At 47.3% G+C, this 15,533-nt stretch overlaps 1 protein-coding gene across 6 annotated transcripts in view; it reads right to left on the bottom strand.

Moving 5' to 3' along the window:
* Positions 1-15,533, bottom strand: part of ANK1 (ankyrin 1) — a 99,506-nt gene that overhangs the window by 48,370 nt on the left and 35,603 nt on the right. For all 6 annotated transcript variants that reach the window (XR_014019097.1, XM_081269046.1, XM_081269048.1 and 3 more), the window contains 12 exons: positions 15,112-15,297; positions 13,940-14,038; positions 13,342-13,440; positions 12,949-13,047; positions 11,349-11,546; positions 9,660-9,758; positions 9,148-9,246; positions 8,530-8,628; positions 7,031-7,228; positions 6,155-6,253; positions 5,257-5,355; positions 1,150-1,347 (listed from right to left, as the gene is read on the bottom strand). Coding sequence is in view for 5 of the 6 variants with exons in the window: in XM_081269046.1 (XP_081125172.1) it covers positions 1,150-1,347; positions 5,257-5,355; positions 6,155-6,253; positions 7,031-7,228; positions 8,530-8,628; positions 9,148-9,246; positions 9,660-9,758; positions 11,349-11,546; positions 12,949-13,047; positions 13,342-13,440; positions 13,940-14,038; positions 15,112-15,297 (1,572 nt within the window). In the remaining variant the exon portion in view is untranslated. The remainder of the gene's footprint in view (positions 1-1,149; positions 1,348-5,256; positions 5,356-6,154; positions 6,254-7,030; positions 7,229-8,529; positions 8,629-9,147; positions 9,247-9,659; positions 9,759-11,348; positions 11,547-12,948; positions 13,048-13,341; positions 13,441-13,939; positions 14,039-15,111; positions 15,298-15,533) is intronic.

Consider the following 15,533-nt stretch of genomic DNA (forward strand, 5'->3'; position numbering starts at 1 on the left):
GCAGGGGTGAGAGAGTTTCCTGAACAAAAACACACTGCCACCATTATTGTCTTCTTATGTGCTCACTTTACATGGGACAAGGAAGACACCCAGAATGCCATGACTACAATGGTTCCCTTGTTGGAGGTCACCTATCCAAACCTATATGAAAAGAACCATCGGATCAGAGGTTTAGGAAATCTGAAATCATCCTTAAAATGCTTGCCTTTCTGAAACTGTTATGTTAATTTATCATCTAAATAACTGGCTCTTCATATTGTTTGATTCCATTTTAAATGCAATTTCCAGAATAGGAAAATTTAGAGACAGGTAGGTGGTGGTCAGCGACGGGGGTTTTGTGGGGAATCAGAAGTGGTTGCTAACAGAGATGGAATTTCCTTTTCGGGTGATGAAAATGTCCTAAGTTAGGTAATGATAGTTTTCCAATTCTTTAAATGTACTAAAATCCACTGAATTGTACAGGTGACAGGATAAATTTTACATAAATTATGTTTCAATAAATCAGTTATTTAAAAAAGAACTGATTCTTTAGTCTCTTTTGGGTCATGAATTCCTTTGAGAAGCTGAGGGAATCTAGGAACACCTCAGCCAGAAAGGCACTCATGTGCCCATAAACCCAAAGTGTTGTATACAATTTTAGTAGATATCATGCTCATATACCTATACTCCTAAATTAAGAACGGCTAGTCTAATGTATAGATCAGTATTTTTAAAAAAAAAAAAATCTTCCTCCACAGAAAGTGGATATTTAGTACCCAATTACTGAATATACTCCTGAAGTTACACACTGGCCTAAATTCAGGAAAGTATACTCTGGATTTTCACTTTGAACTTCTTGCACATCGTGAATCTGTTGAGAAAGACAGCATGGTAGGAGAAAAGGCAAAGCTTTTGTTCAGTGACCTGCAACCTGGAGAACAAGCAATCTTTCTGACTCTATTGATTCATTCACAAACCGAGACAAAATTTACACAGGGCTGTTTGTTGTAGGGACCACACACACACACACACACACACACACACACACACACCACCTGACTCAGAAGCTGAGCCCGGGTTAGGTGCTCCACATGTAGATTTATATCTGCTGAGCTGACAGCAACACATACTATCAGGACTACAGGGCAAATCCCAGGGGGCCACACCCACCTTGTTCCCCAGGTTGCCATTGGCTTGTTTGGAGAAGAGCAGAGCCACCATCTCTGCATGACCTTCTTGGGCAGCCAGGTGAAGGGGAGTCACACCTTGCACCGACTCTGCATTCGCGGACCCCCCATACTGCAACAGACTGCGGGCCACCTCCATCTGGTTCTGCTTGGCAGCGATGTGCAAAGGGGTGTAGCCATTCTGAAAGAGAGGAAGCCACCCAGAGATGAGTGCCTGAGGGAGGGCTGGGCATGGCTCTAGGCCTGCTGAACAACCACTGAGCAGGGCTGGTGTCACCCAGGAGAGCAATTTAAGTAAACAAACAAACAAAAGCCATTTGATTTGGAGATGGCTCTCCAGGCTCCCATAGCTGTCCCTTTTTTCACCATCTATTTTGTGTTATTCTGCTCAGATGGATAAACTGCTGGGCAGGAAATGCTTTGTCAAGGAACAAAGCTGGGATTCAATTAGGTGGGCTACAGAACAACTAGAAGGCGAGGTGGGCAAGAAAACAAGAATAACCCCAAACCCCAACATTTCATAAAAGAAAGAAACAGCAGCCTTTCTCCTGTCCCTGCACAGTCGGGGCAAGTGCTGCCTTTTGGGCCTGCTGGCATCAGGCAGGTGATGGAAGGGGACATGCACCAGGCAATGGGCGCCAGTCTTCGTTCGTGACCCGGGCAAGTATTCTACCTCCTGGACTTCCTTTTGTATTTCTTTTAAGCCATTAAAAGAGGGTTAGAGCAACTACCTTTTTCATTTCTCAAAGTTGTTGGGTAGATCAAATATGATAATGTACAGAAAGAATCTTTCCAATATAAAGATACAAAAGAAAATAAAACTAATGTGGGTTTGTGATGCATTGATTCATAAGGCATTGTAAGTACAAGGCGAGACAAAGGAGTTTGGGCGAGTAAGTCAATTACGCCATTGTCTTCTATTCATTCTGCTATTTTTTTTTAAATGAAATTTTCTCCATGAAGGAAGCAGTGCATGGGTTTACATCTGGAGCACACCTCTTATCCAACTGCGGATAGTTGACAGTCTATAGATTGGCTCCTGGGCATCGTTTTTAGAAACCACTTTTACCTCCATTATCTCTTTTGAGCTTCACCCACACCAATCAAGGTACTAAATGCAGGTATTTTTATTGCTATCCTATAATTGTGGATAAAGATGCCAATCCCCTGAGGGGTGAGTGCTTTATCTAACGCCAAATAATAAAATGACAGAGGTGAACTCAGATATGCATCACTTGAGACCTTGTTCAAATGTAGATTGTAATTAAGAAGGTGTAGGAAGGTAATAATGCTGCCAGACGATGTTGATGTTGCTGGTCCAGGGACCACACTTCAGTAGCAAGACCCTCAAGCAGGCATGGCAAAGAGGGATGCTAGGCCCAAGGACTTCCTTTCCCAGAGCAGGTGGGTACCAATGTGCTATTGTTTCAAGGAGCTTCTTCCCACCTTGGCCGGCCTCCCCTAGCTGTTCTTGAGGACTGCATTCCCCTCTGCCAGCCACTGTTTTCTTGTGGCAACCAACATTTTTCACTCTTTCAGGATCACTGGTAAGGAAAAGGGAAGGGAATAGAAGGGACTGACCAACAGAGTAAAATCCCAGTTATATAGTACTGGGGACATGGAATAGGATAGCTAGGTTGGTCTGTAAAGTGGCTTTCATTGGGGAAATTAAAAATTTGTAATTTACTTCCCAAATTAAATTGAATTAAAAATCATTCTCTTGGCAAAATTATGTAAAATAATTCTTTCTAGTATTTCTCCTTTTTAATTGGATTCCATTATGAGAAAACATGACATTGTTCTTTGGGGGTTGTGTTCATAAAACAAGATCAGCATTTTGATTGTAATAAAATTAATTAAGCAGAATGATTTTTTTTTGTTCTGTATCAAAAGAGAGCAAAAAAGAAATGTGGCTCAGTGGTCAATTCTGAGACATGGAGCCATTTTCAAATACAGATCATCTTCTCTGAGACCACTGTAGAATGTTTCCTCCCCAGCAGGGCAGACACCATCAGATGAGATGCACCCTCTGCCAGTGCTGGCCCAGAGAAGGCATTTGCTATAAGAAAGTAAGGATTATTAGGAATTCTTTTAAAGTACAGAGGAAAGTCACTGACACAATTTGAAGTACGTTCATGGACACATCACCAGGAGTTCCAGACCACTTGGGCAACTGTGGGTGTCCGTGTTGGCAACAGCGCCCTCTCCTGGCCAAAGGAGAGCTTGCTCTGGAGATGTCTAAGGCTGCTAGGTCACCTTGGGTTAAAACAGGGATGATACAAGAGCCACTGACGATTTCTGAACATGGGCTATTCCACTGGAACTTCCTGCAAACCAGGACTAATGATGACAAACCAGGTAATGATGACCTTCTACAGGTGACAAGGACAAGAGGCAATTGGGCTAGCGAGTCGGGGAGCAGTTAGGGAGGGATGTGTGCCAGGCAAAGACTCTTCTTTCCTAAGGAAATGAGCTCATCTGGAGGACTGAATGCGTGAGAGGGCTCTGCCTGAATGTTGCCACATTAGCATCAAATTAGGAAGGGGAGAGTTTGGTTTGGGTGCAGAGGGATTTGCATGTGAAATTCTACAAAATTGCCAGACTACTTTGGAAACTATTTTTTGCCATGGAAACAAAACCCATCTGTACAGCGTTTGCACTTGCATTTAGCTCTCTTTAAATATCATGAACCTGGCTCCAGTTCCTTTTATATAAGTAGGAGAGTGAGGAGGAGGAGGAGGAGGGGAGTCCAGCTTTTTATTTTTAGAAGCAGGAGTAAGTCGACATCTCAGCAGGGCCGCGAGCTCCCTCTGCACAGTAACGTGAGGTTCACTATGACAATAGCAGGGACAGAAGCCTGAGGAGACAGGGGCATCTGGGAGATGCTGTGTCTGCAGGAAAGGGATGCTGTAAGGTTGAGATAAGCATCCATGCTGAGCAGGGGAAAACAACTGAAGCCTTGCACAGATTTTTCTCCTGCCTGGACCACTGCGGCTCCAAAGTCTGCAGGTGTCAGCTGGAATCACACAGGGACCATCCTGTGGCTCCCTCCCAGGCAGCTCTGACACTCCCTCCACATGACAGCTCTGCCATAAATTGTCATCTGATGGTGTTTCTCACGCTTTGGGCTGCCCTGTCAGATTCCGAACTTCTGGGCACAGAGACTGCATGTGTCTCTTGTATGCCTAGTCCTGTCCCTCTCCTTTCCCTGCCACCAGCCCTCAGAGTCCTGGCCCTCACAGACACAAACCCCACACAGCCCTCACCTTTCCACAGGGTGGGGGCATCCCCGCAAAATGCTCCTTCCTTGCTGTGGCTTTGTCCTTGTGTTACCCCCTCCCCCATGCTAGCCCTACAAAGTTCCTTTGACTCTGCTTCCCTGAGGGTCAAGGACAGGACTGTTCCCAACAGCAGTAACAGCTAATTTCAGAGGCTGGCTTGCTGAATGTATGTCTAATGTCTAATATAATACAATATATATATTCCACATCATATATATCATACTTAAAAGAAAGCCACAATCTAAATGTCCGAACTCATGAGATAAATAAATTTTGGGGTGATCATTCACTCAGAAAAGGCTTCTTCCTTCAAGGTTCCAGAAAGTGCTCCCCAGCAGCTTTGGATGTTTCTCCAAGTGTCAGCATCTTGCCCCAGCATCAGAGCACCTGGAGAGCAGGTGGGAAATGGGACTCCTGGGCCATCCCACAGTCCCACTGAGTAGGGATCTCTGAGAACAAGGCTTATGGCTCCCCAGAGATCCTTATCCAAGCTGATCTTTGATAGCCAGTTTACAAAATTCAGCTGGCAGGCGGCTGCTTGGGGCATACATTTGGTGTGTAAAGCAAATTCCGTCTCTGCCAGGGAGCCTGTTGCGGAGGAGTGTCGCTGCTTCCCACCTCATTCCTGGTCTCCAAATAGTGGCAATTATATTGCAGGTAACATATGTGAAAGTGGGGTGAGGTGTCTGAGGTAAAAAATAAAAGCAAAACACCAGACCCCTTGGGCTGCTTTCCAAACAACCCTCTGTGGGCTGTAGACTCCACGCCCACGGCTGGGCACTCCTGATCTGCCCAGGGAGGCATCTTACCCAGGCGGGACTGTGTGGGGAGCCACCCCGGGGCAGCAGTAGCTTGACGATCTCCAGGTTATTGTGATGAACGGCCACATGTAGGGGAGTCAAGCCATTCTGCAAAGGGACAAAACAGAGAAATGAGAACAGCTTCACTCCAGTGGGTTTTCCACTTGGGAGCCCTTTATGAGATTCACAGCACTTATTTTAAACAGGTAAAATCTGCTTAAAAATTTATAAAATCTGTAATAATCTGGTTAAAATTTTATTGAAGGATGGGCTGTGGGTGTAGCTCGGTGGTGGAGGATCTGTCCAGCATGCATGAGGCCCTGGGTTTGATCCCCAGCACTGCAAAATAAATTTTAAAAATAGCTGGGTGCAGTGGCACACACCTGTAATCCCAGTGGCGCAGGAGGATCGCAAGTTCCAAGCCAGCCTCAGCAATGGTGAGGTGCTAAGCAACTCAGTGAGACCCTCTCTCTAAGTAAAATACAAAATAGGGCTGGGGATGTGGCTCAGTGGTGAGTGCCCCTGAGTTCTATTCCTAGTACCCCACCACAAAATTAATTAATTAAGAAAATAAAGTTACTGTTAAAAAATAAATAAACGTGTTCCCAGCCAATCTTGACTAGGAGTCACTAGGGGACATACCCAGCAGGACCCAGGGCCAAGTACTATCCTTGTGGGGGCAGCAGGGGAGGCAGAGCAGTGAATCACACTTGCTCAGAGAAGGCCTTCTAACAGGGTCCTTCTAACATTACTAGGCCTTTCACAGAAAGATCACTCTTTTCAAAGGCCATTCTCCCTAGATGGCTGCCCAAAGGGTGGGCAAAACAGGTAAGAGATGGAATCCACAAGTAGTGAAGTTTGTCCTGTTTTGTTTCCTTTGACCCCAGAAGGAGACGGACAAACTCACCTTCCCGGCAGCGTTGGGGTGTGCCTCTCGTTCCAGCAGCAGCTCTGCCACCCTCACCTTCCCGTACTTAGCCGCCACGTGGAGAGGGGTAAATCCTTTCTGAGGAGAAACACAGACTGTCAGGACCACAGGAAGCCAGAGCCATCCTCCTGGGAGAAAGGGCCCATGGCAATGGAGGCTTCCCGGCACCCCAAGTTTTGATCCCTTTGAGATGCCAAGACCTCAGGAACCCAAGCTTCCTCCACCAGGCACCTCTGCACTCCTCCCATGCCTGGTATTGTCATTAGATGCTCACTCCCTGGGAGAAGAAAGGGACTTATTCCTTCTTTTTTTTTTTTTTTTTTTTTTGGTGGTGCTGGGGATTAAACCCAGGGCCTTGTGAGTGCTAGGTAAGCCAGTACTCTACCAACTGAGCTATATCCCAAGCCCCTTATTCCTTCCTGAATCTCCAAAATCTCCCTGTCATGGGTTAGAGCAGGTGCCTGAGAAATAATTGGTCTGTGATAAATGGATGAATGGTGAATGAAAGAGAGAATGGCTCACTGCCCTTTCTGGGAAAGTACAACAACACACCAGGCTCACAGATGGTGGCCAGTCCTGTGGGTGTCCACCCTTCCAGCTGCCTACATTGTCATTAAAACTTCAAAGGCCATCAGGCAGGAATCCCCCTTGGAGCCCCAGTCTGTTATTTATGGCTTTTCTTTTTTTTTTCTTTCTTTTTTTTTTTTTTTTTTTTTGGTGTGTGTGTGACAAGTTCTTGCCCAGGCTGGCCTTGAACTTGAACTGGGCACAAATGATCCTCCTGCCCTAGCTTTCCTAGGATTTGTGACTACAGGTGCCTGTCACTTTTTAAGAACAAGAGAAGAAGGGCTGTACCTTGGTCATGCAGGCCTGGGATGCCCCCTTTTCCAGAAGGGCCAGAGCTGTATCCACATGGCCCTCTCGGGCCGCAGTGTGCAGGGGCGTGTGCCCGGCAGTGGTAGCCAGGTTGGGGTTGGCATTATTTTCTAAGAGGAGCTTCACCATGTTTGTGTGGCCGATGCGAGCTGCACAGTGAAGTGGGGTCTGGTCATCCTGAACCCCAAAGGGAAAACAAAGATTGGGCAATGTTAACATGATCAAACCCAACACTTCATTTTACAAACAAGAAAGGTAAGGCCCCGAAAGGTTAAATGATTTTCTCAGGGACACAGCGAAGCGGATAAAGAGCTGGAATTTGAGTCAAGCCTTTGAGTTATAGAAACTGATATGTTCTATCTTATTTAACTTTATAACTCTTCAAGTAAGTTGTTATTTCCACTTAATTGTCCAAAGGCTCAACCCTCCCATCTGTAAAATGAGAATGATAATATTGACGGATAATGTACAGAAAGGGCCTCATGTAGTGTTGGGTACATAATAAACACTCAATAAACTTGTTATTACCATCTCCCCATACCTTTCCCAGTGGATATGCTCATCTTTCTGTTTGAACTTTACTTTCAGTTTCTCTACACCAGGGGTCATGGGAGAGTTAAGTTGCTGAAAGGGAAGGACGTAGTCTTGTCCCACCCCTGCCCAACTTCCTGTTTATGGCTATGGTGTAGGGCTCCACAGACAAGGTCTCTCTGTCACTGGGCTCATGCCAAGTTATGGCCCAGACACAAATCTCAGGTCCTAACGCTAAGGGGCATCTTCAACCATCTATGGGTAGAAAAGCATGATCTTTGCCCATCGACTTGCAGAATCAGCAGCTATCCTTATTTGTCACTCACCCAACATTTCAAAAATGTGCACACAACAAGGGGAAATTCTCCACTTTTGTTTTTTAATTAGTTAATTTGATATACGTATTTTTGTGGTACTGGGGATTGAATCCAGGGGTGCTCTATCACTGAGCTACATCCCCAGTCCTTTTTAGTTTTTATTTTGAGTCAGGGCCTCACTAAGTTGCCCAGGCTGACCTTGAACTTGAGATCCTCCTGCCTCAGCCTCCAGAGCTGTTGGGATTACAGGTGTGCATCCATGTGCTCTGGAAATCCTCCACTTTTACATCTAGTGATTCTTGGCTGATTTTCACTGACGGCACTATGTTTAAAAAGCTGCTTTCCTCTTTAAACCACGACTAACCACTAGCCCAATAAACACTGCTGGCCAGCCACATTCCTCAGACTTTCATTATTCTAGAGTAACAGCTTTAACACAAAAAATATCTCTGGCCTTCTCAAAAGCCCTGCAAAGCAGAATCAGAGCTTTTCATGTGACCTAAATGGGAATGACAAGTGATCACTGAGCCAAAAACACTGCTGCCTGGCCTCTAATGAGGATGGATTCCCCTTATTGTGCTTGAGCTGCCTGCACCCCAGGATCCTTCCCTTCCCGCCTCTGGAACTCACCTTGGCCTTAGCGTTGACTTTGGCTTTATTCTGGAGCAGGTATTTGGCCACTTCTGTGTGCCCTGCTCTGGCTGCCATGTGCAGTGGAGTTTCTACTTTCTGTAAAATAACAAAATTATAGAACTGTTAATACATGCTGGGTTTGCAAAAGGACACACACAGAGCTCCCAAGTGCCAGTCTGGTGTAGCTTGATGGGGTGTTATCCAAGAGGTGGAGTTGCCCCAGCAAAAGACTCTTTGGCCTGTTGGTGTATGAGTGTGTGTGTGTGTGTGTGTGTGTGTGTGCGCTTGCGCACATGTGCATGTGGGTGCACGTGCACTCTAGGTATTCTTAAAAATAAACCCCAGAGCTAATGAATATTTAAAAATATAAATGATTTCCAGACTACACAGAAGTTCCAAAATATTATCCAAAATAAAATCCTGTAGATTCACAGATGTGGGGCAAATTTAATTGAGAGAGCATCAATAGACAGGAAGGCTCTCCCATATCTGAAGCCTTCGCTACCCTGAGAATTCCACTTCCAGGCCCAGAGCAGAGACTTCAGTAGTGCACACAAAGTTCCCCTCAGAGCCCTCCAGCTAGAGCAAGGAATCTTGCTGTGGCCAAGGTCTTACCACGTTGGAGACATTGGGTGATGCCCCCCGCTGCAGGAGGTTCTTCACTATGGGAAGGTGCCCCATGAAGGAAGCCACGTGGAGAGGTGTCAGGCCAGACTAGGACAGACAAGAGTGGAGAGAGCTGAGTGGTTGTCTTCCCCGCAAAGAAGAGAGAACCAGGTGGCATCTAAAGTGTTCTTACAGCTAGGTCCTCCATGAATGGTTTTCCAAGAAGAGGGAGTTAAATGAGGTGGGTTTACTTTCAGGACAATGGCCAGAGGAACAAAATCACCGGAGGGAAAGTTCTGCCCACTTTTATAGCTTGAAATATTGCTTCAGATCTTGGAAAACTCCCTGAGACTTGACACAAGCCCGCTCATCTCAGTCACCCCTGGTTCATTCCTTTGAACAGTCTTGCACACACACACACAACCCTGCAGCCACAGCCACAAAGAACAATCAACTCCCAGAGAGGGCTAGTGGAGGAAGATCAGGGCAGAACCAGGGCCCATCTGCAGGGTCTCTCCTACCTCGGTGACCGCATCAATGGAGGCTCCTGTCTTCAGCAGCAGCTCCATAACACGGATGTGGTTCTTCTTGCAGGCGATGTGTAAGGGGGTAAAGCCATTCTGCAGCCCCACACAAAGGGAGACAGACATCAGGAGCTTACACACTAGCCAAGGAGCACATGCAGGACTGCACACCCACCCCAGCCCACCAGTGGGTGCCCACAGAACAATGAATAAAAGCACATGAATTGATTAATCTTAGTGTGAATCGTGAAAGAGATAACAAGGCCCTCAGTTTATACATCAAACATGTTCCTAAACATGTTGTTTAGAAACCTTTAAAAAATTTCATTGTATTTCTGGATGCACTAAAAGAGCCTTGTGTAACGTCCCCTTGATGATAAAGAGTACTTTGGGGGAAGCAAATCATGTTCCTTCTGCCCTGAAACCATGGATCAGTAAGAGAGAAATGGATTTTTGTTTTTAAGTGTGATTGATACACTGGAAAGCAAGTTCCACAGGGCAGGGATTTTCATTTTTGTCTGCCTGTCCTTTTAGTGCTTTATCCCCTTAGGGCAGTGGTTCTCAAACTAGGGGAAGGGGTGGGAAGAGGAGAGGGTTTTTCACTCTTTCTCTACACGTGGCCATGTCCGGAGACTTTCTTTTTTTTTTTTTTTTTTTGGTACTGGGGATTGAACCCAGGGGCACTCAACTACTGAGCAACATCCTCAGCCCTATTTTTGTATTTTATTTAGAGACAGAGTCTCACTGAGTTGCTTAGCGCCTTCCTTTTGCTGAGGCTGGCTTTGAACTCCCGATCCTCCTGCCTCAGCCTCCTGAGCCACTGGGAATACAGTGCGCCACCACGCCCGGCTCTGGAGACACTTTTGATTGTCATAAATAGGGGAGGAGAGCTGTTGCTACCTAATGGGTCGAGGCCAGGGATGATGCTGATCATCCTACAATGCACAGAACCACAAACATCAACTCCAAATGTCAACAGTCCAAGGTTGAGAAGCCTCCAGTACCCTAGTGCATGGCTGAGGTCAATGCTTAATGAAAGTATTTTCAAATGAATGAATAAGCCATCCTCTGCTGCCCTTGAAAGATGCCTGGCCCCACTCAGTTCTCCTCCTCTGGGAATGGAAAGGGGGGAGAAGGAGATAATGGGTTATAGCCCCACTAGTTTCCTGGACCAGCCTGGGAACCCTTGACCTAGGGAGGAGAGAGAAAAACCATGGCCACAGGAGGAATCTGCTTTAGGCCTAAACTCACACCTGTAGCAGTGTCATGTTAAGCCCCTCTGCAGAAGAAGATTACTTAGCTCAGGCCACTGCTGCCATTGCTGGGAAAGCCCGGCAGTCTCTGAGACTTCATTGTTCTTCAGCCTGGGTTTGGTTGGAGCTGAAGTGGTTCCTCAACCCATGTGCACACCATGATCTCTGCTTCTGGAGTCAGGACTCCTGGACACAAACCCACCCTGGACCACAGCCCGCTACAGGGGCTGTGCTAACCAAGTGCAGGAGTGAAGGATGAGCACACACCAAGTGCACTTGTCTCCCAGGCTTTAGCAGCCACCCACACTGCACAGGCCCTGAATCTTAGGATCCTCTCAAGGCACCTGCTCTGGTCCTGCCCAGGTCAGGCTCTGGTTCTACCTCCCTCTGTCCTTGTCCCCTCCAGCACCTTCTTCAATAGCTGCGCACTCACCAGGGCTCTGGAGTTTGGTTTGGCTCCTTTATCCAAAAGGACCTTGGCCACCCTGTGATGGCCACAGTGGGCTGCGACGTGGAGTGGGGTCAGGTGGTCCAGGGTGATGTCGTCTATCTCTGCATTGTATTGCAATAGAAGTCGGACACAGTCGAGGTGGTCTCCCTGAGCCGCCATGTGAATTGGGGACAAGCCATTCTGGGTAAAGAAAACAACACAAACAATTGCAAGGCTTTCTGGGAATGGAACACGGAAATTCAGGACAATGATACCAACATCACTTCCCTTTTCTGGCCTATGTGATGCTTTGAAGTGAGTCCTGAGTGAGCTTGGTTCAATCAGGCCTTCCTGCTCCTGCTGGCCTCCAGCTACATTCTCCTTTCCACCCAAATACTCCAAGCCATTACCAGTTAGGCCCACCTTTTCCACAAACCCTTCTCTGACCACCCTGGACTCCTGTGAGTTTTCCTGATCTGTGCCATTCACTTAGACCTTATTCTCATATTTGTCAAATCATGGTTAACTTTTCAGATGTGTGTGTTACTTCTCCTTACAAGCATCTTATGATCAGTGGCTCTGCCTAATGCTTCTCTTCCTCCCTCCTTCCCTTTTTACATACACTGGGATGGAATTCAGGGCCTTGCACGTGCTAGGCAAGCATTCTACCACTGAGCTATATTCCCAGCCTTATTCTAAATTTTATTTTGAGAGGGTCTCAACAAGTTGCTCAGGTTGGCCTTAAACTTGCAATCCTCCTGCCTCAACCAACGACAGGCTGCACCATGGCACCCAGCTCTAATGTTTCTTAAATGCCTCACAGTGCCAAATAAATGTGTGTATCATACTTAGTGGTCCTTAATTAATGTGGTTTTCAGTGAATAAAGTGACAAAGTAGAACTGGATCTGGATCCTTCTGTTCCTGGCTCCTGACAAATGCACTTCAGTGGTTGAGTAGGGGCCTGGTTTTCTACTTTGACACATCTTCTAAATTCACCCCAAGGAACAAGGCAGAAGGCCTGGAGGAGGTAGAGGCAGAACTTCCCTCCTGGAGGACTCAAGTCCTCACATTAGAAACTAGAGATGGGCCTTTGCCCTGGCCTCTAATGGAGCTTGAGAAGGACAGTTTCATTTTCTTTTTAAAACTTCACTCCCATTTGCCCTAGGCTCTGAAGACTTCTAAAAGTCTTAGCTTCTATTGCTTCTGGAGCTAGGATCAAAGAGATAGGGATTGATTTAGAGTCTGTGGGCCAGATCTGGCCTGCAGATTTACCTAGCTTTGTAAACAAAGTTTTGTTGGAACATGGCCACTAGTTTGCCCATGTTTACTTTTTCATTCCATTGGCAGTTTAATCATTGCAACAGAGACTATGGTCTGTAAAGCCTAAATATTTACTACCTGGTCCTTTAGATAAAATGTTTTCAGTCCTTGATCCAGAATAATTAGAACTTCCTATGTGACAGGTGTTGCAATAAATGTCACACACACTATTGCATTCAATTGTATTGACATCTCTCTCTTCAAGAAATGGGATTTGATCCCAGGTCTGTCTGATCTGGATCCCTGCCTGGAAGATTCCCCCAACAGGAAGGAGGTACACACCTTGGTTTTGGCTTGGATGGGTGCCCCGTGGTCCAACAGGATCTCTGAGATTCGCACGTGCCCATTTCGAGCTGCACAGTGGAGAGGTGTCAATTCGTCCTTTAAAAGACAGAGTGAAAAACAGAAAGCCCAAAAGGCACCCATCAGAGGCCATTTGGAGAGCAGACTGCCTGCAGCATTGTTCTCAGCTGCAGAAGTGCTGATGTTTCCTTTGGGGCCAGTTTGACTCCAGCTTATGATCTTCTCCCACTGCACCCGGCAGACATGGCAAGATGCTCTGGGAGGCGAGTGGTGTGTCACTAACGGGGTCACCAGGAGCTTACCACTCCAGGTGAGGCTCTTGAGGGCAGAACCCCCTCCCCTGACCTGGCCATGAAGGTTGCTGGCACCCACCTTGGTCCTTGTTTCTATCTGGGCTCCCCGGTCCAGCAGGAGTCGCACCATGATCACGTTCCCCCTGCGGGAGGCGATGTGCAGTGGCGTGATACCGTTCTGGAGGGGAAGAAGCAGGGGACAGTCAGGAATAGGCATCCTCTTAAATGTAGCTGTATGCACCCCACTTCCCAGCCCCCGAGCCCTGCAACTGCTACAGCACTGTGGCCATTTTTAAACCTACTGTTAGGGCATTTCTCACTGAAGAAAGGTTTTAAAACCTGAGAGGACCTATTTACACTGTTGTTGGCCAAGCCATGTCCCCCAGAGTCACCCTAACAGACAGAAAGCAAGCTATTTGAAAACTGGCCCCTGCCTCTATGTTTCCCATGTTAAGAATGTGACCAAATGTGGTTTAGAGTTCCTCAAGACAAAACAGGCAGAAAATGAGGGAGGGCTGATTAGGAACCTGTCAGTAAGGGGTCTTGTTAGACACTGCTGCTTCACCCATAGGCATTTCTGCAGCATGGATGAATTCCATGGTGTCAGGGCAAGAGGCAGGGACACCTAGATTCTAGAAACCCCCAGACTCCCAGACAGCATGCAGAGGACAGGTTACCTGTGGCGTGAAGTTGACACTGGCTCCCCTGTTGAGGAGTAACTGGGCCACGTTGAGGTTCTCGTAGTGAGCTGCGATGTGGAGGGGGGTAAATCCCGTCTGGGGTACAACAGAGGGGGAGAAAACCTGTCATGTGTCTCCACAAGAGAGGGGAGAAAACCTGACATCTCTAGCCAAGAATCAGTCTGGGGATCCTGGAAAAGTTGGTAGATCCAGAGGACCTAATACCCGGAGCAGATTTTGATGGATGGTCGCATCGCAGAATGGGTCGAGGGACATCCTGTAGCATGTTGTATTAAGAAACCAGGCACCTGAGTGACCAGTCTCTGCTTTGTGCCCATGGACAAACCATAGGCTAGGATTGTCTCAAACTCTGTAGGGCCACTCGTTGGAATGATTACTTAGGAGGAGATTTTAATTCATGGATGGCAAGTGTTATGGGAGTCCCTGATCTTAATTCTAGGGATAGTTTCAGCTTCCTAAAATAGTCTGATGACTCATTTGCTTGACCAAAGGCAGACCTCTGGCCCCTTGGTGGGTCCATTGTTGCCACCCTGTCTTATAACCTCAGACACATCTATCCTTTGTCAGCTGTTTTGGAGACAAAACCCAGTGGCCATGGGTTAGAGTGGAGTGGGGTGAGGGGGCCATGTAAACAATTCAGCCCAAACCTACTCCCACTGAAAGAAAACCGAGAGTCTACATGTTCAGACAGTGGATCCAACAGTGTAGATGACTGACTAACAAATGAGGCCCCTGGGGAACCCCTCTTTCTACACTCCAGCCCCCCAAGACTGGGACACCTCCTCCCTCTAGCAGAGGGCAGCTGGGGTGAAAATAGAGGAAGAAAAGCCCAGAATGCCACTCCTGGACCCAGCTTCACTCTGGACTCATCCCGCCCCACCTGGACGTTCCCTGCTCTTTGCTAAGAACAATTTTCTCTGTATTCACAGGGTAGGGAGGCACCTAAGGCGGAGCTGTCTACTGGCTCCTGTCCGTGTTGTTACTGGGAACCTGATGGCACCATGGAGCTGGTGCCCAGTGTGACAGGTGGTCCGTCTAGGGCCTGGCTCATTCTTGGGAAATGGCTGGGTGTTTGTGGTGACTCTATCACATAGGCCTCCGTGGTGGTGGCCTGGTGTCCCCCGGGTGCTCCTCCTGGCCACCCTCACCTTGGAAAGGACATCTGGGTTGGGGTCATTCTGCAGAAGCACCGCAGCTGTCCGTGTGTCATCGTTGCGGGCTGCGATGTGCAGGGCCGGGAGGCGCACTTTCCCTTTCGTCCCATAGTTGATGAGGTGTGCCACCACATTCTCATGGCCCTGCTGCAGAGCCACGGCTAGAGGAGTGAAGCCATCCTGGCCAGAGGAGAGGAAAGATGGATTTACTCCGACTGTTATGGTTTGGATACGTGATGTCCTTCGAAAGCTTACGTGTGAGACGATGCAAAAACATTCAGAGGTGAAACAATTAGGTTATGAGAGGTGAAACATAATCAATGGTTTAATTCACTGGTATGGATTAGCTGGGTGGCAACTATAGGCAGGTAGAGTGTGGCTGGAGGAGGTGGGTCACTGGGAGTGTGTCTTTGGGA

This window comes from Spermophilus citellus, assembly GCF_964194105.1.
Source record: "Spermophilus citellus genome assembly, chromosome: 16".
Lineage (NCBI taxonomy): Eukaryota > Metazoa > Chordata > Mammalia > Rodentia > Sciuridae > Spermophilus > Spermophilus citellus.